The following is a 20,808-nucleotide window of genomic DNA, read 5'->3' as shown; positions in this document are numbered from 1 at the left end:
TAAACGTAAGGAGTTTACTATCGTAATTTCATTCAGTCCCACCACAATACAAAGACAAAACATTACTATTTTGTACGAATAAAAGGACTGAAACTAATGTAGCAGTATCAGTATGTCTATGTACTTTCAATTACTGTCAAACTTGTGTTGGAGTTCCATCACACAAATCCATCAAGTGAAACCTTGAACCGTATCAGAAAACAGTTTTCTATGACCACAAAGACTTGCCATTCTTTGTGGTCATTTGTGTCTTTTAACTGAGTGGTATGATGTGGGAGGAGTGGGTTCCTGGTTACTTGTCCATGCCCAAGGATAAGTTTTATTTGTCAATGCTAAGGGTGTATACAAGGAAGTAGCTTATATCTTGTGCAAATTTTACCTTGCACTAAGACTTAAGTATGAACAGTTAAAAAAAAAAAAGCTCAAGTAACGAAGTGAAAAAGTTGACTTACATTTTTTATTTTTAACACTTTTTGTCGTTGTGTTTTCTCTTTTTAAATAAAATGTTTTAGGTCCCAACTTATTTATTTTCTAAGTGTTTTATGAGGCAGTATTACTGTAATTCCAAGATAGGACGTCCTGTTAAAAACTTCCCGTACAAAAACATGTGACCTCCTACTGTTACAAAATCGTCAACACCCACTGACGCAGAATCCCCGCCCACTTTATTTACCCGCCTTATTTTAACATCGCATCGGCCAATCAACAGTGATTGACAATCAGCTCATCCAATCAGCATCAGCTTCTAGCGTGACTCACTGACAAACCCACCCGCTTGAGCTCCCGGTTCCCGGGACTACAGCAGCCTGGCTGCCGCGCAGTAACAGCGACCCGCCAAGACCTTCTCTGTCTGGCTGGGATATTAACTGAACTGCTGGGAACACAACACCGACAGGCGGGTCGCTAAAGTCCTCGAATCAAACACTTGACGGACTAAACTCTCACTTGAATGGAAGCGGACGGTTTCGTGTGCCGGCGAACGTCCGTGGAAACGCCGGGCGTCGATAGCCGGGTCGCAGGCGCCGCAGCCGAGGCAGAGTTTCGATGGCTGGGCGGCAGGCTCCTGGACACCACTGGAGGAATTGTCGGGTCTCTTTCATCAAGAATGGCAGGGGAACAGGACTTTGCCCCGGTGTTGCATCGAGCAACTCCGGAGACCTCGACCTTTGTCGAGCCAGAAGTAGACTATGAAGGATTGCCTCAGGGAGTAGCCACCAGCACACACATGCTGGCAGGATCCGTGGCTGGAATCATGGAGCATTGCCTTATGTATCCCATCGACTGTGTCAAGGTATCATCGCAAAGAAATAACCAAACACTGCTTGTTTTGAAACGGTGTTCAGGCCTAGCTTATGTCACAAGGAACGCAGCGACGGGTTGCATAAACCAGGAGTAAACGTAGGCCTAAATACAAGCCTGCGCTCGATTAGGCTACAAGCTAACAGTGGTAACCTTGCTAACAGAGGTCAGTTAACTAACTGTTGTCACCTAAACAGGAAACAACGCAGCAAAAAAACTGTGAAGTGAAAATATAAACAAGGGTGCATCTCCTTATCACAGTTAAGCATTCATGTTGGTAGATATTTGTGTTGTAACAAACTAATGGCTTTGACAGTTGCGTCTCCTCTCACTGAGCTAGCACGTTGCACACATTAGCATAACTAGCTAATGCAGCACTTGCCCTCTCTAGCTAACATGCATCCATTATCCACGTCCTTAACTGACATTTCTCACCTTATCGCCCTGAAGTGGAATGATGAATCCAACGCCACGCCATGACACCGTCTTTAAATAGACTGGGGAAAGACATATGCCTTGTGTTGTAACTCTGCACGACTTTAGCATAGTTATAGTTCAGGTAGATATAGCAAATTATCACTTAAGTTTAATGGGGATGTTGTTATTGTCGTGTTATTTTGGATCACAACGCTTAATCATTGTAGTTTTATAAAGAAATTTGAGGATTACTTGTAAAACAAGGCAGGGCAAAGGCTTAAATAACAAGGATTTAACATTAGCTAAGTGTCAGAAGTTAAAAGAAGCAGTAATTCACCAGACAAATCAGCACTATATAGACTATGTAACCACAGATATATACTCGGTTTGAAGCTTATTTGAATTGTTAGTCGGAGGTCTGTTTGGTTGTAGAAACATCACTGAGGATTTAGACTGATGAGATTGTGTGGAAAGTTCAGTAAAGGGTGGATGATTAACTCATATGGGGCCACCAGTCACTAAATCAACAGTCGACAGATAAATGAATTCTTGGAAGTGAAACACTCCTAGACTTGGCAGAAGGAGGTGTGGTAGTGTGCACAGTTGTCCTGCCAATCAGCCATCCTCGCGTGTATGAATTTACTGTACACCAATATAGATGACATAACTGCATAGTTTCTTTATTACCCAATCATATCAGTCAATGTCAAGGTATAAACTAACCGTCTAACCATTATTCACTTTGGTCAGTTTAATGTCCCTACATCAAGAGTAGTAAATTTAGTTGTTTTACTACATAACGACAGTTTTGAGGAGGAGAATTGTTCTGTAATTTGGCAGCTGTGTCTGTGGGGATCCTCTCAAACGGGTCTCTGAAATTTGACCTTAAAGCATAACTGTGGTGTTTTTGAACCAGGGCTTTAAAATCCCCTTTATTTTTTTAGTGTAAATGATTGACAAGGACAAAAAACTTTGATGCAATATTGAGCAACATTGGTATACTCCAGCTCTGTGAACAGCTGCTGCAGTGTAATCCAATGGGCAACTTTTGGTACTTTTACTTCTGTAAAGGATTTGAATACTTCTTCCACCACTGAAAGTCACACAATCATGCAAATAAACTCACCAACCGAGGCAGTGATATTTCAGCAACTTCCATGTTCTGTGAGGTAAAATTCCTGTTTTTGTCAATGGCGTCTGGTAGTGATACATAGTGACATTTCTGGTTAACAAAAAGGATCTTACTCTTTAATAAAAAGGTCTTTTTCAGACATTTTTAATAACAATCTGAGCCTGTTGGTGGCAAAGCAAGTACTTTAGTAGACATACTTTGTCATGGACAATTGTCTATGTACTACATACATTGCAGCAGCTGTTTGCGGTGGCAGGATATTCTGCTCTTGCTCAATACTGCACTAGGAAATGGGAACTATAATTCCAAGGTCAACAATACTGAATTCATCTTTTAGCCTTAACCCCACGGTGCAATGCACAACAGAAATCAATCGGCTACATTTAAATGGAAGAAATTAAAAACAAATAATGGACATTGCTGAGATCAGGAACATCCTTTAGAAAACAATATCATCTCTGGGAAGAAGTTTTGCTTCTGTTGGTTTATGTTTATTATTTCCTGTTGTACAAGACAGAATAGTACATTAATTTCCTGTACGCTATGTGTCAAAACATTTGTCTTTGCAGATGTGTGATAGTGTGTGATAGTACACAGTGTGCAGTATTGGTTCTTAGTTTCTAACTGCAACACGGCTTCACTGTGCCAAAGAGAATCATTTACTGGGCTTGAACATGAGTTGAACAAACTAGCCGCTTATTTCTGAGTTGTAGAATTAACTCTTCTCTTTTGCATTGATTCAGCAAGTTAACCCCAAACCATACCTCAGCACCACAGTGTATTTATAGAAGCTATTGGACTGATAGTGCAACTCCTTTTTTCACCAGAGACCCATGAATTTGATGTTGGACGCTCTTTATGTTAGGACTTAATCCAGCCTGTGGTTATTATTTTCTCGTGTTGTATCATAAGATAAAGTACACATAGTTCTCAGTGGTTTCCCTGAGCAGTAGTCAATCAAACAAAGCTCTTATTCACTACAAATTCCTTAATGATTGGCTCTTCTGGTTCATAGCATTTGTTGGCAAAACAGCCTTGGACCTGGTCACTCCCATGTTTACAGGAGCAGTTTTTATTGCAAAGTTTAAATCTCCGATGTCTGAATCACCAGCTGCAGTGTGAGTAAAAGACACTTACTGAATTATATCACACTGTGATAATCACTTGTTAAAATGGATCACTAAAGATGTGAAATGTTATCATAGATAGTAAAAATACATTAAGATTGCAAAACGCAAATGTTGACAGTAGTTCCTCATTCTAAATTCTAGATAAATGTTATAACAGGATGTCAGTTTTTGAAATATCTGTTCAGCAAAAACCTACGTAGTTGAGTTTTGTTCACAGACCGTGATGCCCTTGTAATTGGGAACCATGAAGCTGCCCATCCCAAACAAAGAGATTAAGAGTTCATAGAAATAAACTGGAGATAGGCTTTTGTTTCCCCCTCCAGTCCAGACTGACTCACTGTGTCAGCCTGTAAGTCAAGAAGAAGAAGGAGGAAGAAATGCATTGCAGATTTTTGTGGGTGAAAATCTTTTAGCTCAAGGAAGTCACTTTGGTTTTCCCTTACAGTAATGTTTGCAGACAACTTCCTCCTTCCTGAGGATTCTCTGTTTTCACAATCTTAGTTTCTGGTTGCTGTCACAGCAGGTTGGTCAACATCTTTATCTATTAGTGGGTGGGATGCTTCAGGTCATTCTTTCTACCACTTTCAGTCTCTGTTTCCTTATTGTTAAAAGGTCATCACTGCCACAAGGTGAGAACTTCAACCACTGCCAAAACTGGTTTTAAGTTCCCAAATGGCTGCAGCTAACAGCTGTTTGCGTTACTGATTAATCTGTACTGTTTTTTGATCAGCCAGTTAGTAGTTAGGTCAATTAAAGGCCTGTGAATCGTGAATACTGTCCATCCATTATTTAAATGTCTTAAAAACTTTTGGCATTGATTATGGGAATTAAATCTTTTATGTCACTATACAAATGTGACTGCAGAGACATGATACTCCAACTGTGGATAGTGCATACTATTGCTTTCTCGTCTAAGCAAATCGAGGACCATTTGTTACTGAGCTAGGTCCAAGCCAACTGTAACTGCCAGGTTGAGGATCATTGTTTTTAGTTGCAGAAGTTAGTGTCTGTTGTCCTATAGGCAAATCCAGTAAGCGACACTGACAGCATTTGTGAAACATTAGTACAAACGCAACGTAAAGCCATATATCACATGAGTTCCTGCCTTGTAGCTGCTGTTTGTATGACTAATCCTGAGGCCCCTCATGATTTTTATTTCCCTGTCAAATGTGACTTTAAAATAGCACCAGGCATCTTGCTTCAATTACTGGACTTCCCCAGAGTCCAAATAAGGTACATATAAAAAATAAAAAACCATCACCAGACCGGTGACTCTCTGGTCCACTCATACAGTTATGGACCGTTTTAGATTTAGATGGTTTTTGCTTAATTAGTTTTACTTTATCTCCATTCAGAGCAGTCATTCAGTTGAGATAATGGAGGTTGTATAACCCTCTGTGTTGTTTTGTAATTCACTGACACCTGATTCAGTTTTTCGGTAAAAGTGTTTGGCTTTGTCCCAGTCTTGGGTTGAGCGGTCTCATCTAATCTGCGCTCTAAAAACAAAACAAAAAAATCCCCACCAGACCTGAATACACTGCTCATATTGTGGATGACTGAGCACATTCCATGTAAGTTACCATTTCCCAGAAGCAGGGAAATGGGAATATCCACGTAAGCCTCCAGGAGGCAGCCGAGTTCCCTCCTCTGCTCCAAATATTTACCCCTGTGGGGAGGCTAAGGGCAGGGGCAGTTCACTTCTTGCGTATTAGGAAAAGTTTCAGGATTACACAATCTTGGAGCTTTTGTATTATGTTCATTGCTCTAGTATTCTTTCGGTTCATTTACATAGATAAACTGATGCTTTGTCTACATTAGGAAGCAGTACTGTTTATTTATGGCCAATGCAAGAGGCAGGCTGAGTGTTTTGATAGGCGTATTTGTGGTTTGTGGTTGGTAACTTGAATGCAGTTGTTTGTGTCAGAGTGTGAAGTTGAGGCACAGAAATTAAAAACACTTTAAATGAGCACAGTCTGAGGTTGGTGTGATTTCTAGTCGATGTGCTGTCACAGTTGGAGACACTGTCTGCAAGGACACAAACACACACTCACGGCTTGAAATGCGTACGCAGAATGGTGAAAATTCTTCCTGTTTTGGTCATGCAGGCTCAACATTTGCCTCAATATTTCAGTGCAGTAGGAACAAGAACAAGATCCCCAGACTGTCAGCGCTAGCAGCTGGAACATTTTCAGATTAACTTTTGCAGCATCCTTTTGTCATGATTGTACTGTAATAGAACACCTGTCAGATTCATTTTAAAGATATCATATTTTTCTTGCATTTTTTTGACAGTGTGGTAAATGCAAATTATTCTGCTCTCATTGTAAGGTATTCTTTTATAAAAACACCAGATTATTGGATAAGTATCTAATTTATTTACGTGTCTATATTTGTTCCTCTCTCACCAGACTCGAATGCAGAGCCTACATCCTGAACCAGGAGCACGCTACAGGAACGTTATGGACGCCCTGCGGCAGATTGTGCGGACTGAGGGCGTGTGGCGGCCAATCAGAGGTGTGAATGTGCTGGCGGTGGGCGCGGGCCCCGCCCACGCTCTCTACTTTGCCTGCTACGAGAAGATCAAGTTTTCACTCGGTGACGCAATTCACCCCGGCACTAACAGCCACTTTGCTAATGGTAAGACACCACCCGATTGATTGGAGGGAGCAGATTATTGCAGCGGAGGGAAGATGTTTTAACAACTTGCATGCTTAACACATAAATGCTAGTTTGATGATAATGGAGGAAACTCAAGCTCCTTGTGGTTGAGGCTTTCACTTCCTCTTTTCTGTCCTCTGTAGGAGTGGCGGGCTGCATGGCCACATTGCTGCACGACGCCATCATGAACCCAGCTGAAGGTAAAACCTCCTCTTCCTTGCATATGTCAGCTCACCTGACTCTCACACACATAACTATAGCATGGTGAAGATTTACTCTAGGTCTATTTATAGAAGCCCTCAACCTCCTCCATAAACCTTTCTAGAAAATCCATCAGATGGTGCATGTCTGCCATTAGGACGCTTGGTGGAGCCACACACTCAGCTATGGTACTTTGAAAGCTGTGAACCCAAAAACCAAATGTCGCTACAACAAACAAATGAGTCTAAAACGATCGCAGTTCACCACTGTGTACACACTCTCTTGCATTGTTATGATTAAGATTGAACATAATTCTTCATCGTACACATACATTTTTGCGAAGATTTCTATGATTGAATAAAACCAGCCCAGACAACTGCACAGGATGGTTTGGTATAAAAAAATTGGAAGACAATAGTTTTATATTATGATTAACTTGAGAGTGATCGGGTTTTATTGAATGTGACTAATGGCTGTGATGTGCTGTTATTCCTCAGCATTACAGTGTAAGGCTTTTAATTAATTCTGCCGATTTGTTTGCATTTATTTTTCATCCATTTATACAACTTTTCTCCCACATATTCCACCCATTGTCACCTATGTATTAAGAAACTTGTGTATTCACAAATGACTAACCTACTTCCTTTCTAGTGTCACTGCTCTTCTCCCACTTCTTCTTCTCACTTCGTCATCTGATTGTGGAATCATATAAAATATATTCTTGGTGTTTCTTCCTTCCTTCTTTCCTCCCCCCTGCCCTCCCCATTCCTTTCCTTTCTTTCCTTTCAGTTGTGAAACAGCGAATGCAGATGTTCAACTCACCTTACCGCAGCGTGGTGGACTGCATGGGCTCGTTGCTGAGGCGCGAGGGACCTGCCGCCTTCTACCGCAGCTACACCACCCAGCTGACCATGAACGTGCCCTTCCAGGCGCTCCACTTCATGACCTACGAGTACCTCCAGGAGCTCCTCAACCCTCACAGACAGTACAACCCTTCCTCTCACGTTGTGTCCGGTGCGCTGGCCGGAGCCCTGGCCGCCGCTGCCACCACTCCCCTCGACGTCTGTAAAACCCTCCTCAACACACAGGAGGCTCAGGCTATTCATGTGATCCAGGCCGAGGCAGCAGCCGGAGCGGTCGGAGCAGCCGCCACCAGCCGCCACATCTCTGGTCTGGGCGAGGCCTTTCGGACGGTATACAGAATGGGAGGCATGCCAGCTTTCTTCAAGGGCGTCCAAGCCCGAGTCATCTACCAGATGCCCTCCACAGCCATCAGCTGGTCAGTCTACGAGTTCTTCAAATACATCATCACCAAGCGGCAGCATGAGAGACGGCTGCGTGGAGACCGTGACGGAGACAAATAAACACCTGGCAGTAGGATTGGGTATCAGAAACACAAAGGTTTATTGCACCATACCGATCACTGGTATCGGTATTGATTTGTAACATCTGAAGGTTTGAAAAAACCCAGAATTTTAGGTTCTTTGAGCAAAAAGTCAACAATTATCTTGTTTACTGAGATCAATTAAGCTCAGTCTGATCTAGTCTTTCGTTAGATGTGGGGTTGAAAAAATTTCCATTATAGCCATCCATGGCTGACAGGAAGTGATGATGCTACTTCCTGCATTTGCTTTCAAAAAGCAACTAATTTATGGAGTCATTTAGTAACGGTAAAGTTGGATTTGTCCCCTTGATCAAAGGTTACTTCCTCGTGACCTCTTACACTGCAGTTTGTTAGCATTTAGACATTTTTGTTTTGATCCTGGACTCCAGCACACAAAGACTCTGAAGTCAAAGTGCTGACTAAGCTTTAATTTTACGGTGTTTATATTCACTTCCAATGAACTTGGTAGAAATTGTAGCATTTTTATACACACCACCCAACAGGACAAAAAGTCCTACACTGATGGGAAAACTCTCAGATACCCTTAAAGCAGAAAGTCAGCACTTTAACATCATAGTTACAATCCTCTGGGTTTGAGTCCCGAGTCTAAACAAAAATGTGTCCCTATCCAAATACTGTAGAACTGGGTGAACACCCACCTCTTAACTGCACATGTTGCACTTCTGAAGTATTAAAACCATATTACACTCTGACCACAGGGGTGGGCTTACAATAACAGAAAAGAAAAGGACAAAAAAAAAAAACAGAAAAAACAAAGGGATGTTACAGAATCAGCAATATTGGATTAGTCTGAATACTTGTGCTGGTGTACAGTAACACTTCACCCAGAGCGAGAAACATAAAAACTGTTGTGAAACAAGTAATTACATTCAAATTACGCAATTCCATCTCTCTCATACGGGCGACACATAGCCTGTAAGTTTTGGTTTGACAATAACTCAAGTATTCAACACTTGAGTGGAGAAGGGGTGTGTGTGTGTGTGTGTGTGTGTGTGTGTGTGTGTGTGTGTGTGTGTGTGTGCGTGCGTGCGTGCGTGCGTGCGTGCGTGCGTGCGTGCGTGCGTGCGTGCGTGCGTGCGTGCGTGCGTGCGTGCGTGCGTGCGCGTGTGAAACATTCAGTGCAGCAAAAATGATGCAATATCTTTTAAAGAAGTCCTTGGTTAACACAATTATAACATTTCAACAAACTGAAAATGTTCATTTTCAGACAAAAAATTGTTCATAAACTAAGGAGCTTTTATTTTCTCCTCATAGTTCATATGTAGGGTTTTGGAACAAGAATCTTTTTATTGCAGACAACAAAAAAGGCAAGAGCATTCACCTTAGACAAACACTTTTGATCAGTTTTACTTAGTTTTCATTGTAAATCGCACAGCATCCTAGCACTTAATAGCTACTTCTTTATCATTGTTAGGATAAAAAGTAACTTTGACACGTACGAGTATGGAGGATAAAAATCTACTTCTACACATGCCTTCAGTTAGCCGCCATACATCCAACGCACAACTACTACAAAGAAATCCTCAGATATAGAAGTAATATTGTGTTTTGAAGCCATAAATTGTACCTAATATATATACATATATAAATATGGGCAAATATAGATAAACCCAAAATCTCTAACCAGCTAAGTTTTGGAGCTAACTTGTATGTTGGAATATACGAATAAGAAACCATACAAGTTTTATCAAGACTGCTCTGTAAAAAAATAAATGCAGGTTTTTGTAGAAAGTGCACAAAATCCTCACCTGGAAGGAGGCAAAAAGGAAAACCTGGATGACTCTAAAATTCAGACAGATCATATGTGTGTGTGTGGTGGGGGGGGGGGGGGAGACAAAGTGGATAAAGAGTATTTAATTATGACTGTAGGAGTGTTCCTCATGTTAAGCCAAGTTTAAACATTGGGAAACCAAAGACTGAGAGCAACAGAGAAAGGCAGGAGAGGAACTGGTGGTTTGTCAGATGACAACACTAATGTGAAATGCTTGAACACTGTTTGAAAGCGACGCCTGTATTTTGTGAATTGTAAATAAACTCGCTAAGGCAGCTCCTCGCAGAAGCAGGGTCTTCTCTTGGTGCTGGCTCTCCAAGCGCTGAGAGAATTTATAATCTGTCTGCTTGTCTTACTTTTCATCATCCTCATTTCTTTCAGCAAGATGCACCTAAAAAACCCACGAGATGCTTATTGGATTGAACTTTATCCCAAGGATTTCCACATTTAGATGATTCTTGCTGGAACAGTCTCCAGTGCAAAGCATCAGGGTGGGTTCATCTCAAAGTTTGGAAGAACTGAGGAGGTATCTGTGGCTGCGTTTTTGCAGTGTTGGTCAGTGGTGGCAGATTTTTTTCTTAGGACTCTAAATTCATAACTGACTTTATTACAGAGGTAACTCATTAGTTAGCAGTTACTTATGTCTAATCAGACAGCAGGACACAAACTTCATTCTTTATTCAATCGATCAGTTGACAGAAATTTAAATGGAAACTATTTTCCTAAGCAGTTCATCATCAGTCGCTTTCACACAAAAAGGCTAAAACTTCTCTGGTTTCACCTTCTCAAATGTGCAGCTATACAACAACTTGGTGTATAGAAAATCTCAAATGTACTTAAAATAAGACATTTTCTGATCAAAGAAAAATTATACAACATTACTGATCTGTCCAGATTTTCAGCACTTGGTTGGTCAGCACTGATTTCACTGTTGTAGCTGAATGTACATTCATGTACTTACTTGTCATGCAAGTGTCACAACCAACCAGCAGGAGTCACTAATGCAGCGACAATGGCCACACACACACACACACACACTGCCAGTGGTTATTATTATTCACAGATCTAAGCAATGTCATCATAAGCAGTAGAAATCACAGCTAAAACTAAAACACGTACAACAACACACAAATAAGACACAGGACGGAGCAGAACAAAATTAAAACGCAGTAGATAATGTCCGTGACAATAAGTTACCACATGTTTTGCTCTGAGCAGGAAATACAGCTGTTCTGGAAGGAGATGACGGGGTAAGTCTTATTTTTAATGCTGTAGAGCTGGAACAATTGGTTGAGTCATCATTTTGTTGTTTGCCAGTAAACTGAATCATTTTGATAATCAAGTAATCATTTAAGTAATTGATCAAGCAAGACAAATTCACTGGTTCCAGCTTCTTCAATTTTTCTCTTTTTTAATTGTTAATTATTGTTTATGTTATTATTGCACATTATCATTATTTACTTTTGTAAATTAAATATCTGTGTGTGCCTTGTGATGGGCAACGAAAGTTAAATCAAACTCCGTAAGAAAGTTTATGTTCTCTGTTATCACAGAAAGATTGTCTAGTTGTTTTTTTTTTAACTGAAACTATTCAAAACTATGATGTTGTGTTATGGTTACAGGATATTTATTGAATAATAAAAGCTATTTCAGGCCTTCAATACGACAAACTAACCTCCATGCTGTCTGGTTGAAAGCTGACAGGCAGGACTGACAGAAAGAACCATCTCCACCTTCCCTCTGCAGCAGATCCTGTTTCACTCGAGGCCCCATGTTTGTTGTCATTCCCCGCGGCCTACAAGCTAAAATGTTGTCTTTCATGTCTCCTGTCTCACTTTACCCCCTCCTGCCACCCTTTCCTCCCTCTGTTGTTCTTTTTTCAGCGTCGGTGCTCTGAAACGTAAGGTGATCCATTTAGTCGGACAGGAAGGAGGTCAGGCCCTCGTCTGGAGGGCGCATGGCAACAGGTCTGGTCAGAGCCACGGTCAACATCAGGCGTGTGTGTGTGGATGAAATACGAAGATAAATGAGGTGACAGACACCCAACCCACACTCTCCTAATCCTTCAAATGATCACCCAGAGAATATGTGTTTATATTTAACTAGAGAAAAGAGAGAAGAGGAAGAGATTTGGACCAACACGCTCCCCTGCCTTCCTCTCGGTTTGATAAATGGTTTGTCGTAGGTGTTTAAATGTGAGATGAGTTTCTAATCTCTCCATCGGTGACGCTCTGCCTGCAGGCCACACAAATATAACTGTAAAGATGAGTATAAACAGCATTAATCATAATTCACTTTGGCAACGTGGCATGCCGCAGCATTAGTGCCCCCACGTGCCATCTGCTTTATGAAATGCCATGTTTTACAGTTGGACTACTCCAGAGGAACACACCCTGAAACCCACCGAGGATGATAAATGTATGTTTATGTGTGGGGATATATTACACTCTGCAGACGAGGTCCACTTCAAATAATAAAAAAGAAGTTTACAATTTCCACATTTTTTTGCATTGTTCATTACATAACTGAACATATATATATGTGTTAGGTGAGGTTTGAATCCTTCATATTAACTAAAACAAAATAAGAGAATGCCACAAACTTTGGGAACTGTTTTCATTTGTTGGTTTGTCCAGAGCAAAATTTTGAGCAAAGATTTGATAATGAGTGGCATGTGTGAGTGATTTAGCAGAAATTATAGCACTCACCAATTTTTTCATACTCTAGAATTGTCTCTTATGTGCATCACCTACTGTAGGCTAGAATATGCTTAATTGATCAATCATAAACCACTTTGCTTTGGAAAGAAGTAAATCATACCCTCTTCTGTGACAGTGCAGCTCTGCACTGATAGCACATCACTGACAGATGCACAGGTAACATTTTGTCCTTGTTTTGTGTCTTCTAAAAGTATCTTTGCATTTTGACAACACATGAGGAAATGAAGCATGTATTCACAGGTATATAGAGATGATAAATGTATAGGGTGTGCATTAGCATGCATTCCTTAGAGAGTCTTCGTGTACAGTATGTATTAGCCTTTATTTCCGAAAACCTTTTAATTCCTAATCGGCCTCTTGAGAGCCTTGAGTTGAATTTTTGTGCCACACCCTGCCCATGGATGAAGGTCTAATTCCTTTATGTAATACTGACTATTCTCCCCCTGTAGGAGCACTTTTGGGTGCAGGAGACACCCAGAGGTTTGCCCGTTCATTTTTTTCTCCTCTGACACTTTCCTTGGTTTAAATTTAGCAGCTGACTACATGTTTTTCATACTGTACCTTTAGGTCTCCTGGGAGAACCACGATCTTGTGCTGTTGGTTAATCAGCTTTATCAGCTTTGATTTAAGTGCCTTGCTCAAGAGTACCTGGATATCAGCTGCTGATGGAAGCAAAAGCGTTGCTCATTCATTTCTCCTGCCCAGATTTTCCCAGCTGGTGCAGGGCTCAAATTAATGAGTCTAATGATTTTTAGTGAGACACACACACCACAATTTATGTGTGTTATTGTAAACCCTGACAGTTTAGGATAAATCTCTGTGGGTAGCATTGGATAAACACTGTATACTCGTGTATCTTCCCAGAAACATAATGTTTTTGACCCAGAAAGCTGCACCAGTGAATGGATAAATGTGGATCACAGAATAAATATTTAGATATCTGCAGCTGATGGACGAGCCTGAGTCGTTCTCTTGGCTGGTCTTCCTCCCCGTCTCCCACCCCAGGACACGGGAAACCAGTTAAAAAGACATTTCCAAACATCCATGTCCATTGCAAAATCTATTACACTGACGTCAGTAAGCATTATATGTGACCTGACTGAGGAGACACTGTGCAGTCTCCAAAGAGCACTTTACACTAAAGCTCATAGGTGTCAAATTCTCAATTGGTAGATATCTCATTTAAGAGCCAAACTCCCACAGGTTGCGATCCACAGGCGTCAGCATCAAGGAGTTTACAGTGATATTTAGCAGAGTTTTGACTAAGAAGGGGTTTTAAACTTTTACACTTACAACTGATAGTTGATATTTTGAGGCAATATATTTAAATTGACCTTTATAAGTTGGTCCAGAGTTTATGTGCAAAGTTGAGTGAAGACAGCAAACCTTCATTTATCAATCTATAATCCATTAATACTTGGATAGATGAAAAATTGGGCAAAAAAATATTGTTTGAGGCTTATGATAAATTACTCATTAAATCTATAATTAATCTTATTAAAAAGCTTGAGCCAGAGCAAAACACTTAATTCCCTGTATGTGGTCATTTTAGGACACAGCTTAATGCTCATTCGTCCAACCCCTCGCTAAGTCCCTCCCCTCTACCATCGGCTGGCCAATCACAGCATAGCATTGGCCAGCTCTGACTAAGGTGCAGTGACTATGTGCCTGTGCCCCTTATTTTGAATTTTCGTCATTTAAACAGTGAATTAAGACCCACTCTGCTTTACTGGAACAGTTTCCCTCCTTAATTTCATCCTCTGTCTCAGTTGCCAGGTGATGTGGTGATTCAGTTTTACGTTGTGATGTTTAGCTTTAGCTTCTGTCTTTAGCTTTCTAACGTGTTTTTGCTGTTGAGTCATCTTAACATCCTGTAAATATCCCTCAAACACACACTGTAGACCCTTCTGTCTGCTTCTCTCTGAAATGGTTCGCCGTTTTCTAAAAAAAAAAAAAAAAGGAACATATTTCTTCATGGAGTGCAGTTAGTGACAGTATAGGTGCCCTGCTAGCTCCAACAGTTTGACGGACTAGAAACGGCTAACAGCTAATGGGTGGGACTTAGCGGTCAGTTGCTAGCATTAGGCGTACAAGTGTGATTTTAGGATGAATGCCTCCAGTATGTTAACATGCACATTAAAACAATGGGATTTTATTTTATTAAAATGCTGTTGTGGACCTAGTAATTATGTATTTATTTATTTATTTTTTAGCATTTTAGCTATCATACTGACTGTTCTAGCATTTTAAAACTGAAAATGTAACACCTAGCATGATAGCATGCTAATGTTAGCAGGGCAAACTGCTGTGGCCCTGAAGCTTCTGGGCTTAATGTGTCTCAGCTGATAATTTACCAGTAAATTTGCTTGGAAATGAGCAGAGTCCTTAAGGCCCAGTTACACCAGAAACTGGTGAAGCCAAATGCTTCACCAAGTATATGTTGTAGAAGCTTTGTGACCTAGCTTAGCAGTGCTAGTTAGTAAGCTACTGCAGCTGGCGAGCTAACAGCTAACGTGTTGGCTAGCTAGCATACATGCAGGGAACAGTACCTCCCTGAGCTTCTTTCTGTTTTCACTGGGCCACTTATTTTCCCCTGGCACTTTTTTTTTCTTAGGATTGTGCATCATTTAATTCAATCAAGTGTTATTAGAGGGTTGAGAAAGATTAAAAGCTAACTAGCTCACAAACTGATATTGCTAGCAGGGCAATAAGTTCAGAGACTGTGTTTGAACCATCAACTCCTGTGTTACAGCTGTCTGCAATTACTCAATTCCTCTTTTGTGAAGCAGTTCACAGTTCAACGAAGGGATGTAAAATAAAAGTGGATGGTGCAACACAGCTAATAAACTATGACAACGTCCTTAATATTGTTGTTGTCAGCAGTATTGCTAGCAGCTCATAGTTGTATACCAGTTTTAAATGCTGATGTTATGGGGCCTTAAAGTGGGTCTTCCTGTCTTAGCTTATCTTGAGGAAGGACTTTGAATCATTTCTGTGGTGATGCAGAGTACTGCAGACAGTATTCTAGCTTTAAAAAGTGGGGGTGTTAATGGGGTACCAGCAGCTCATTTTTGGCCCAGGGCAGGTTTATCTGGCCATGACTAGTAGAAGTGATAGCACTAGTTACAGCTGCAGCAGCTGTTGTAGGCTCATTAGCGGCAGTAGGAATCATTATATAGGATTATTATAAGGGGTAAAATAGGGGTACTGTTAGATGTTGCATTAGTAGTAGTAGCTGTGACAGCCGTTGTAGTAGCAGTAATAAAACTGTTACATACATGTGTTGAGGGCTCTGCTGCAAGTTCAGATCACTTGGCTATAAGTTGAAGTGTCTCTGTGTATGAATGCAGCCTGTCTGGGCCTGTCAGTACTCAGCACTGCAGCCTGAATGGCTTATTGAATGCCCGCTGATGGGCGGAGTGTTGCTTTCCAATGACCAATCATAAGAGCCATTTGAGTGGAGGCAGCAGCACATACAGCACCTTCTGCAACAACATGTGGGTGTTATGACAGAAGCAGAGAGCGAGCCAAGAAACACTCTCCAAACTGATAATGATACAGAGACCAGAAACATTAAGACATTAGTGTTTTTTTTATTATTATTAGACTCAATACAGCACTTGAATGTTTTCTGTGTTAGGCGTTAGCAGTCATAGAGGAAAGTAGTTTTTCTACCTATACCCTGACATTTTGATGGAATTATCAAACATTGCAGCTATGTGGCAGTTAGGGAAAGCTGGAGTAAAACTTAGCATTTTAGCCATGAACTCAGAAAATGCATTTAGAGGTTTCAGACATACTCTGTTTTTAAGACTCCAAAGAGCTTCTACTGTATGTGTTAGATATGAAAAGAGACCCAGGCAAGCAGGATTTTTTGCTGTTTAACAGATTCATACCTGGTGTTTGGTTGTAATGTTTTGTTCTGTGCGACTGTTTTTGCTCCCCAAAATATTAAACTTAGTAGTGCAAGATGATTTTTGACATTTCAAACTTAAACGTGCATGACATTAACATAATCTGTACTTTAAAATTATTGACAGGTCAAGTAGAAACCATTTTTATTTAAATCCAAAAGTTTGCATAATGAACTGACAGAATTTATTCATGAACACCTCACATCTTATTTTTTTGTGGCTTTTTAAATTTCCATTTATTTTCACACTGCTTTATTTTAAAAATAATTGCACTCTGTCAATTCTTTCACTTTCAGCTAATTTAGCGGAAGCTGTGATACTTTGTTTTTAGTGCAAAGCCCCATTAATTTGACACTAAATATATAAACAGTCATTTTAAGCAAAACAGGAGATGAGAATATATGAGGAGGACGTAATAAATCATGGTGTAATGTATTTGTTTGTTTCGGGAGTCAGAGTAGTAATAGTAACATAACATTTCATGATTCACTTCACTGACTCTCAGGTGTGTATATATCTATTCCCACAGAGTACCAACATGTCTGGATCTACCTTCAGGGTGTGTGGTGTGAGCAACCTGCAGCCAAGAAGTGCCGGTTCTTAACTACATATTCTATAAAGGTTATGAAAATTCCAGCTATGACTGGTTTGTTAATCAGTGAAGATTCAAGGTGAGTAGTTTATGCACACAGACATTTTATATGTTTTGAAACGAAAAAAATATTTAGTATTTTTGAAATGTCGTCAGAGTAGGAATGTAAAACAGATTTCCTCTGACAGTTTAGATTGTGTTACTCACAAGAACCTGTGCTCATCTAAATCAAACCATGTACATGTACTGTATCAGTGTGATTTGTGTTTTAAAGTTTGATCCTAGATGTCATGATGAAATGCATCTATATAGTGAACTTGTAGAAACGTCTTCCTAAAAATAATAGAGTCTACGAGAAAACAAATCAGAGTTAGAGAATCAAACATTATTTCATTATTGCTGCTGTACACAGGGTGATGACTGGTGTGTGTTTGATCGGGAGGAATCAGAGAGCAGCTGTGGTTAGCTGGCAGATGTCGAGTAAACCGATCAGCACGCTAACAGATGAAGCAAATAATAAAAACAGTGATGCAAGTTTTGTGTGTGTGAGTAAGAGTGTGTACGTGAGTGAGAGAGGACAAGTGGCCTTTAGGCTACTGTCTGTTACCACCATTCATTAAGGTGTGATTAGTGTTATCACTGCAGCTCTTGATAATCGTAAAACCACAACTTCTCAGGTAGAAAATAGCAGCAGTCCTGTTGTTGATTAGCAGCAGTGGAATGTAACTTCTTACTTACTCAAGTACTTTTGAAGCTGATGGAGTATATTTTACTCTGGTATCTCCATTTTCAGATACTTTATATTTATAATCCTCTTCATTTCAGAGGGCTATACTGCACTCTTTATTCTACTTCTTTTATTGAAAACTATAGTTACTTTACAGATTAAGATTTTACATTCAAAGCTCATGATGAGTTTATTAAATATGATGCAGTGTTATAAATTAAACTGTCTTGCAGTGATAAAGAAGTTAAAATTAGCTGCAGTGGTTACGACATAAAATACTCACATACATGAGTAATAACCCAGTAGTATAATTCATAATAATAATTACTACTCTGCCAGCATGAGCACTTCTTATTTTGCTGGTAATACTTTGTGAATGCAGGACATATTTTTACAGAAGTAAAGAGTCTGAATAATTATTCTACCACTGATAATTAGTAAAATAAATAAATAAATAAAAATACAAGTGCTATAAATTTAAAACTGTAGTAGTAACAATCAGGTAAATATTTAACAGAATAACAGGAACTTAAAATCAAGGGTTTGTGATGTGTCGATTTTCAGGGGGTGGACAAAATAACAAGAATGCCCTTTAAAACTTTAGCTTTATCTAGTGCAAGCGCAGAAAATCTGAACTTTTTGAGTTCATGTTTTAAGTTGTAGTATGAAATATAGGTTTGTTTATGTCATGTTCTTCATATTGCAGGACACTTTTTAAATTTTATTGAAGAATATATTCGTTTTTAACTTGAATGTAAAATCTTAAAGATGAAAATAGCAGTCTTTCTCTCCTCTCACAGATTATTACTGAGCCAACAAGATGATTATTATTATTATTATTATTATTTTATTATTGGCACTCTGCAGGTATCGTGGTGTTTACCTGCCCGACGCCTCTCTGTCTCGTCTTTATTTGCATCCATCAGTCTCTGTCCTGCGGCCGGGCAGCACCTCGGGGCGCGGAACTTATCAGCTTTCTGTGTTTACCTCTCAATTAATCCCCATTAGTAGGGAGCAGGCATTAGACCGTCCCGGTGGACTTTAACTTTGTTTTGTCCCAAACAGGAGATCAGCTGGTTAACAGCTCAGACTGACAGATCTCAATCTGAGACCGACTGTCTGGCACAGAGAGGAGCCGCAGAGACGCAGAGTGATCGGCGATCACTGCCGATAACAACCGTTTTTATTCATGGAGATTTGTTCTGATCTGATCTTAATGAACCAGCTTTTCCTGTAGATCGGCTGAGCAGATTTTTATTCAGTTTAGAGAAACAAAATGTGCGTAAAGTGGCTGGTGAATTATTTATAAAGTTTAGGATCAGGAAATAATATTTAATCTTGAGGTCCTATTGTAAGATATTGCAACAGAGGAGCATTTATGAGACAATGTTCCTCCCAAAAATAAGCATTTATCATATTGACGAACAACTAAACTCCTGTCATTCATCACCGGCTCCGCTTTTCCCCAGAAACCCGAGGCCTGGCCGTTTCAGTGGGAGACGTTCTGGTAAATGTGGCTCCTGCTGTTTGTTCTCAGTCTTAGCTGCTGTCTCACATTAGGACTTGAGTGTGTGGGTGTAATTATACAAGAATGGGTTTGGGAAACAACTGTTCTCAGGCTGGAGGAACAATTAAGGCGCAGAGAAAAACAGCAATTGATGCTTTCCCCTCCGAATTTTCACACAACGTCCGAGATAATTTATGTTCTTGGGAATTGTTCCGGCAAATAAGTTCCAGGTATCTCCACTATGAAAAATACAGAACGTGTGTAAGGCGAGTTTGGTCTGAGATTGTGCCCTGCGTGTATTTTCTGAGCCCTCATTTTGCGCGTAATAGCTCATTAACAGCGCCAATTAGGCTGCACGACCTTAGATAAAGAGGAATTGTTCTCCTCTAAGCATCTCCCGCAGCTACCCTTTAACCAAACTATAGGTCTTCAGCTCTGTCAGTATTTTTTCGATTAATTGATTAATGATGAAGCCTATCAAACAGCGAGGGCCCAGAGTGGCGCCTTTAAGTTATTCAGTTGATAATGATGTGAAATCATTACTGGAACCAGTTAACATTTTGTATTTTTGTAAATGGTCATTGACTTAAAATTGTTGCCCATTAATTTTCTGAACGACTTGTCAATAAATGGAGTAGGTTAACCAAATTAAAAACGAAATTTCATTTGGTTTGGCATCATTTAGCTTCAGTTAAATCCTTTCTAACCAAGACACAATGAATCCTTAACCCGAGCAATATTATCATTTTACCTTTCTCAGTAGTACCTAACAGAAAGCTCCTGACTCTCAGAACCCGTGAAATCACCGTAATATATTTCTGTGATTTCCTTCTAAAGAATTATTATGGGATCATTGCAGTCGTTTTCCCGTCCAGGATTAGACTGTTACCTGTGAGAATAGCATCGGTCTGCGGCTGAAATAACACCCTCACACTGAAATAATAGGCTACAGGACGCGAAGCTCGCTCCCTCCTCCTCGCCCTTAAAATTCTCCCGTCCATTTTCCTCATCGGGATAAATGGTGAAACTTGTAGCAATAATACCCCCTTCTTTCACACAAACGCCTCCCCGCTGCCATCACCTCCAGCCCGGCTGCCCCTGAAGCCTCGCGGCTGGGGATCTCGGAGAGCCTTTCTCCGCGAACAAAAAAAACCTCCTGAAGGGGAACAAAAGTGACCACATTTTTCCTCCGTGTCCCCTCCTCTGCGCAGAGTAACCCGCTGCCTGTCCCTCAAATGGGAATATTAGGACGTCAATCTCACGGCCCCTGTGCGCCTTTGTCTTTGCTGAGTGCCCGGCTCTGCCTACCACACACCTTTTGTCCGACAATCCAAT

General features: G+C 40.4%; 1 protein-coding gene across 1 annotated transcript; it reads left to right on the top strand.

The window, feature by feature from the left end:
* Positions 1-775: 775 nt before the first annotated feature.
* Positions 776-10,351, top strand: LOC108880840 (mitoferrin-2). Its single transcript, XM_018672561.2, has 4 exons — positions 776-1,291; positions 6,387-6,615; positions 6,780-6,836; positions 7,627-10,351. The coding sequence occupies exons 1-4, from the start codon at positions 950-952 to the stop codon at positions 8,199-8,201; spliced, it is 1,203 nt and encodes a 400-aa protein (XP_018528077.1). The 5' UTR covers positions 776-949; the 3' UTR covers positions 8,202-10,351.
* Positions 10,352-20,808: the final 10,457 nt, after the last annotated feature.

The sequence above is a fragment of the Lates calcarifer genome, linkage group LG5 (genome assembly GCF_001640805.2).
Source record: "Lates calcarifer isolate ASB-BC8 linkage group LG5, TLL_Latcal_v3, whole genome shotgun sequence".
NCBI classification, from domain to species: domain Eukaryota; kingdom Metazoa; phylum Chordata; class Actinopteri; family Centropomidae; genus Lates; species Lates calcarifer.
The sequence above is the reverse complement of the archived record's forward strand: the minus strand, read 5'-3'. Positions and strand labels throughout refer to the sequence as shown.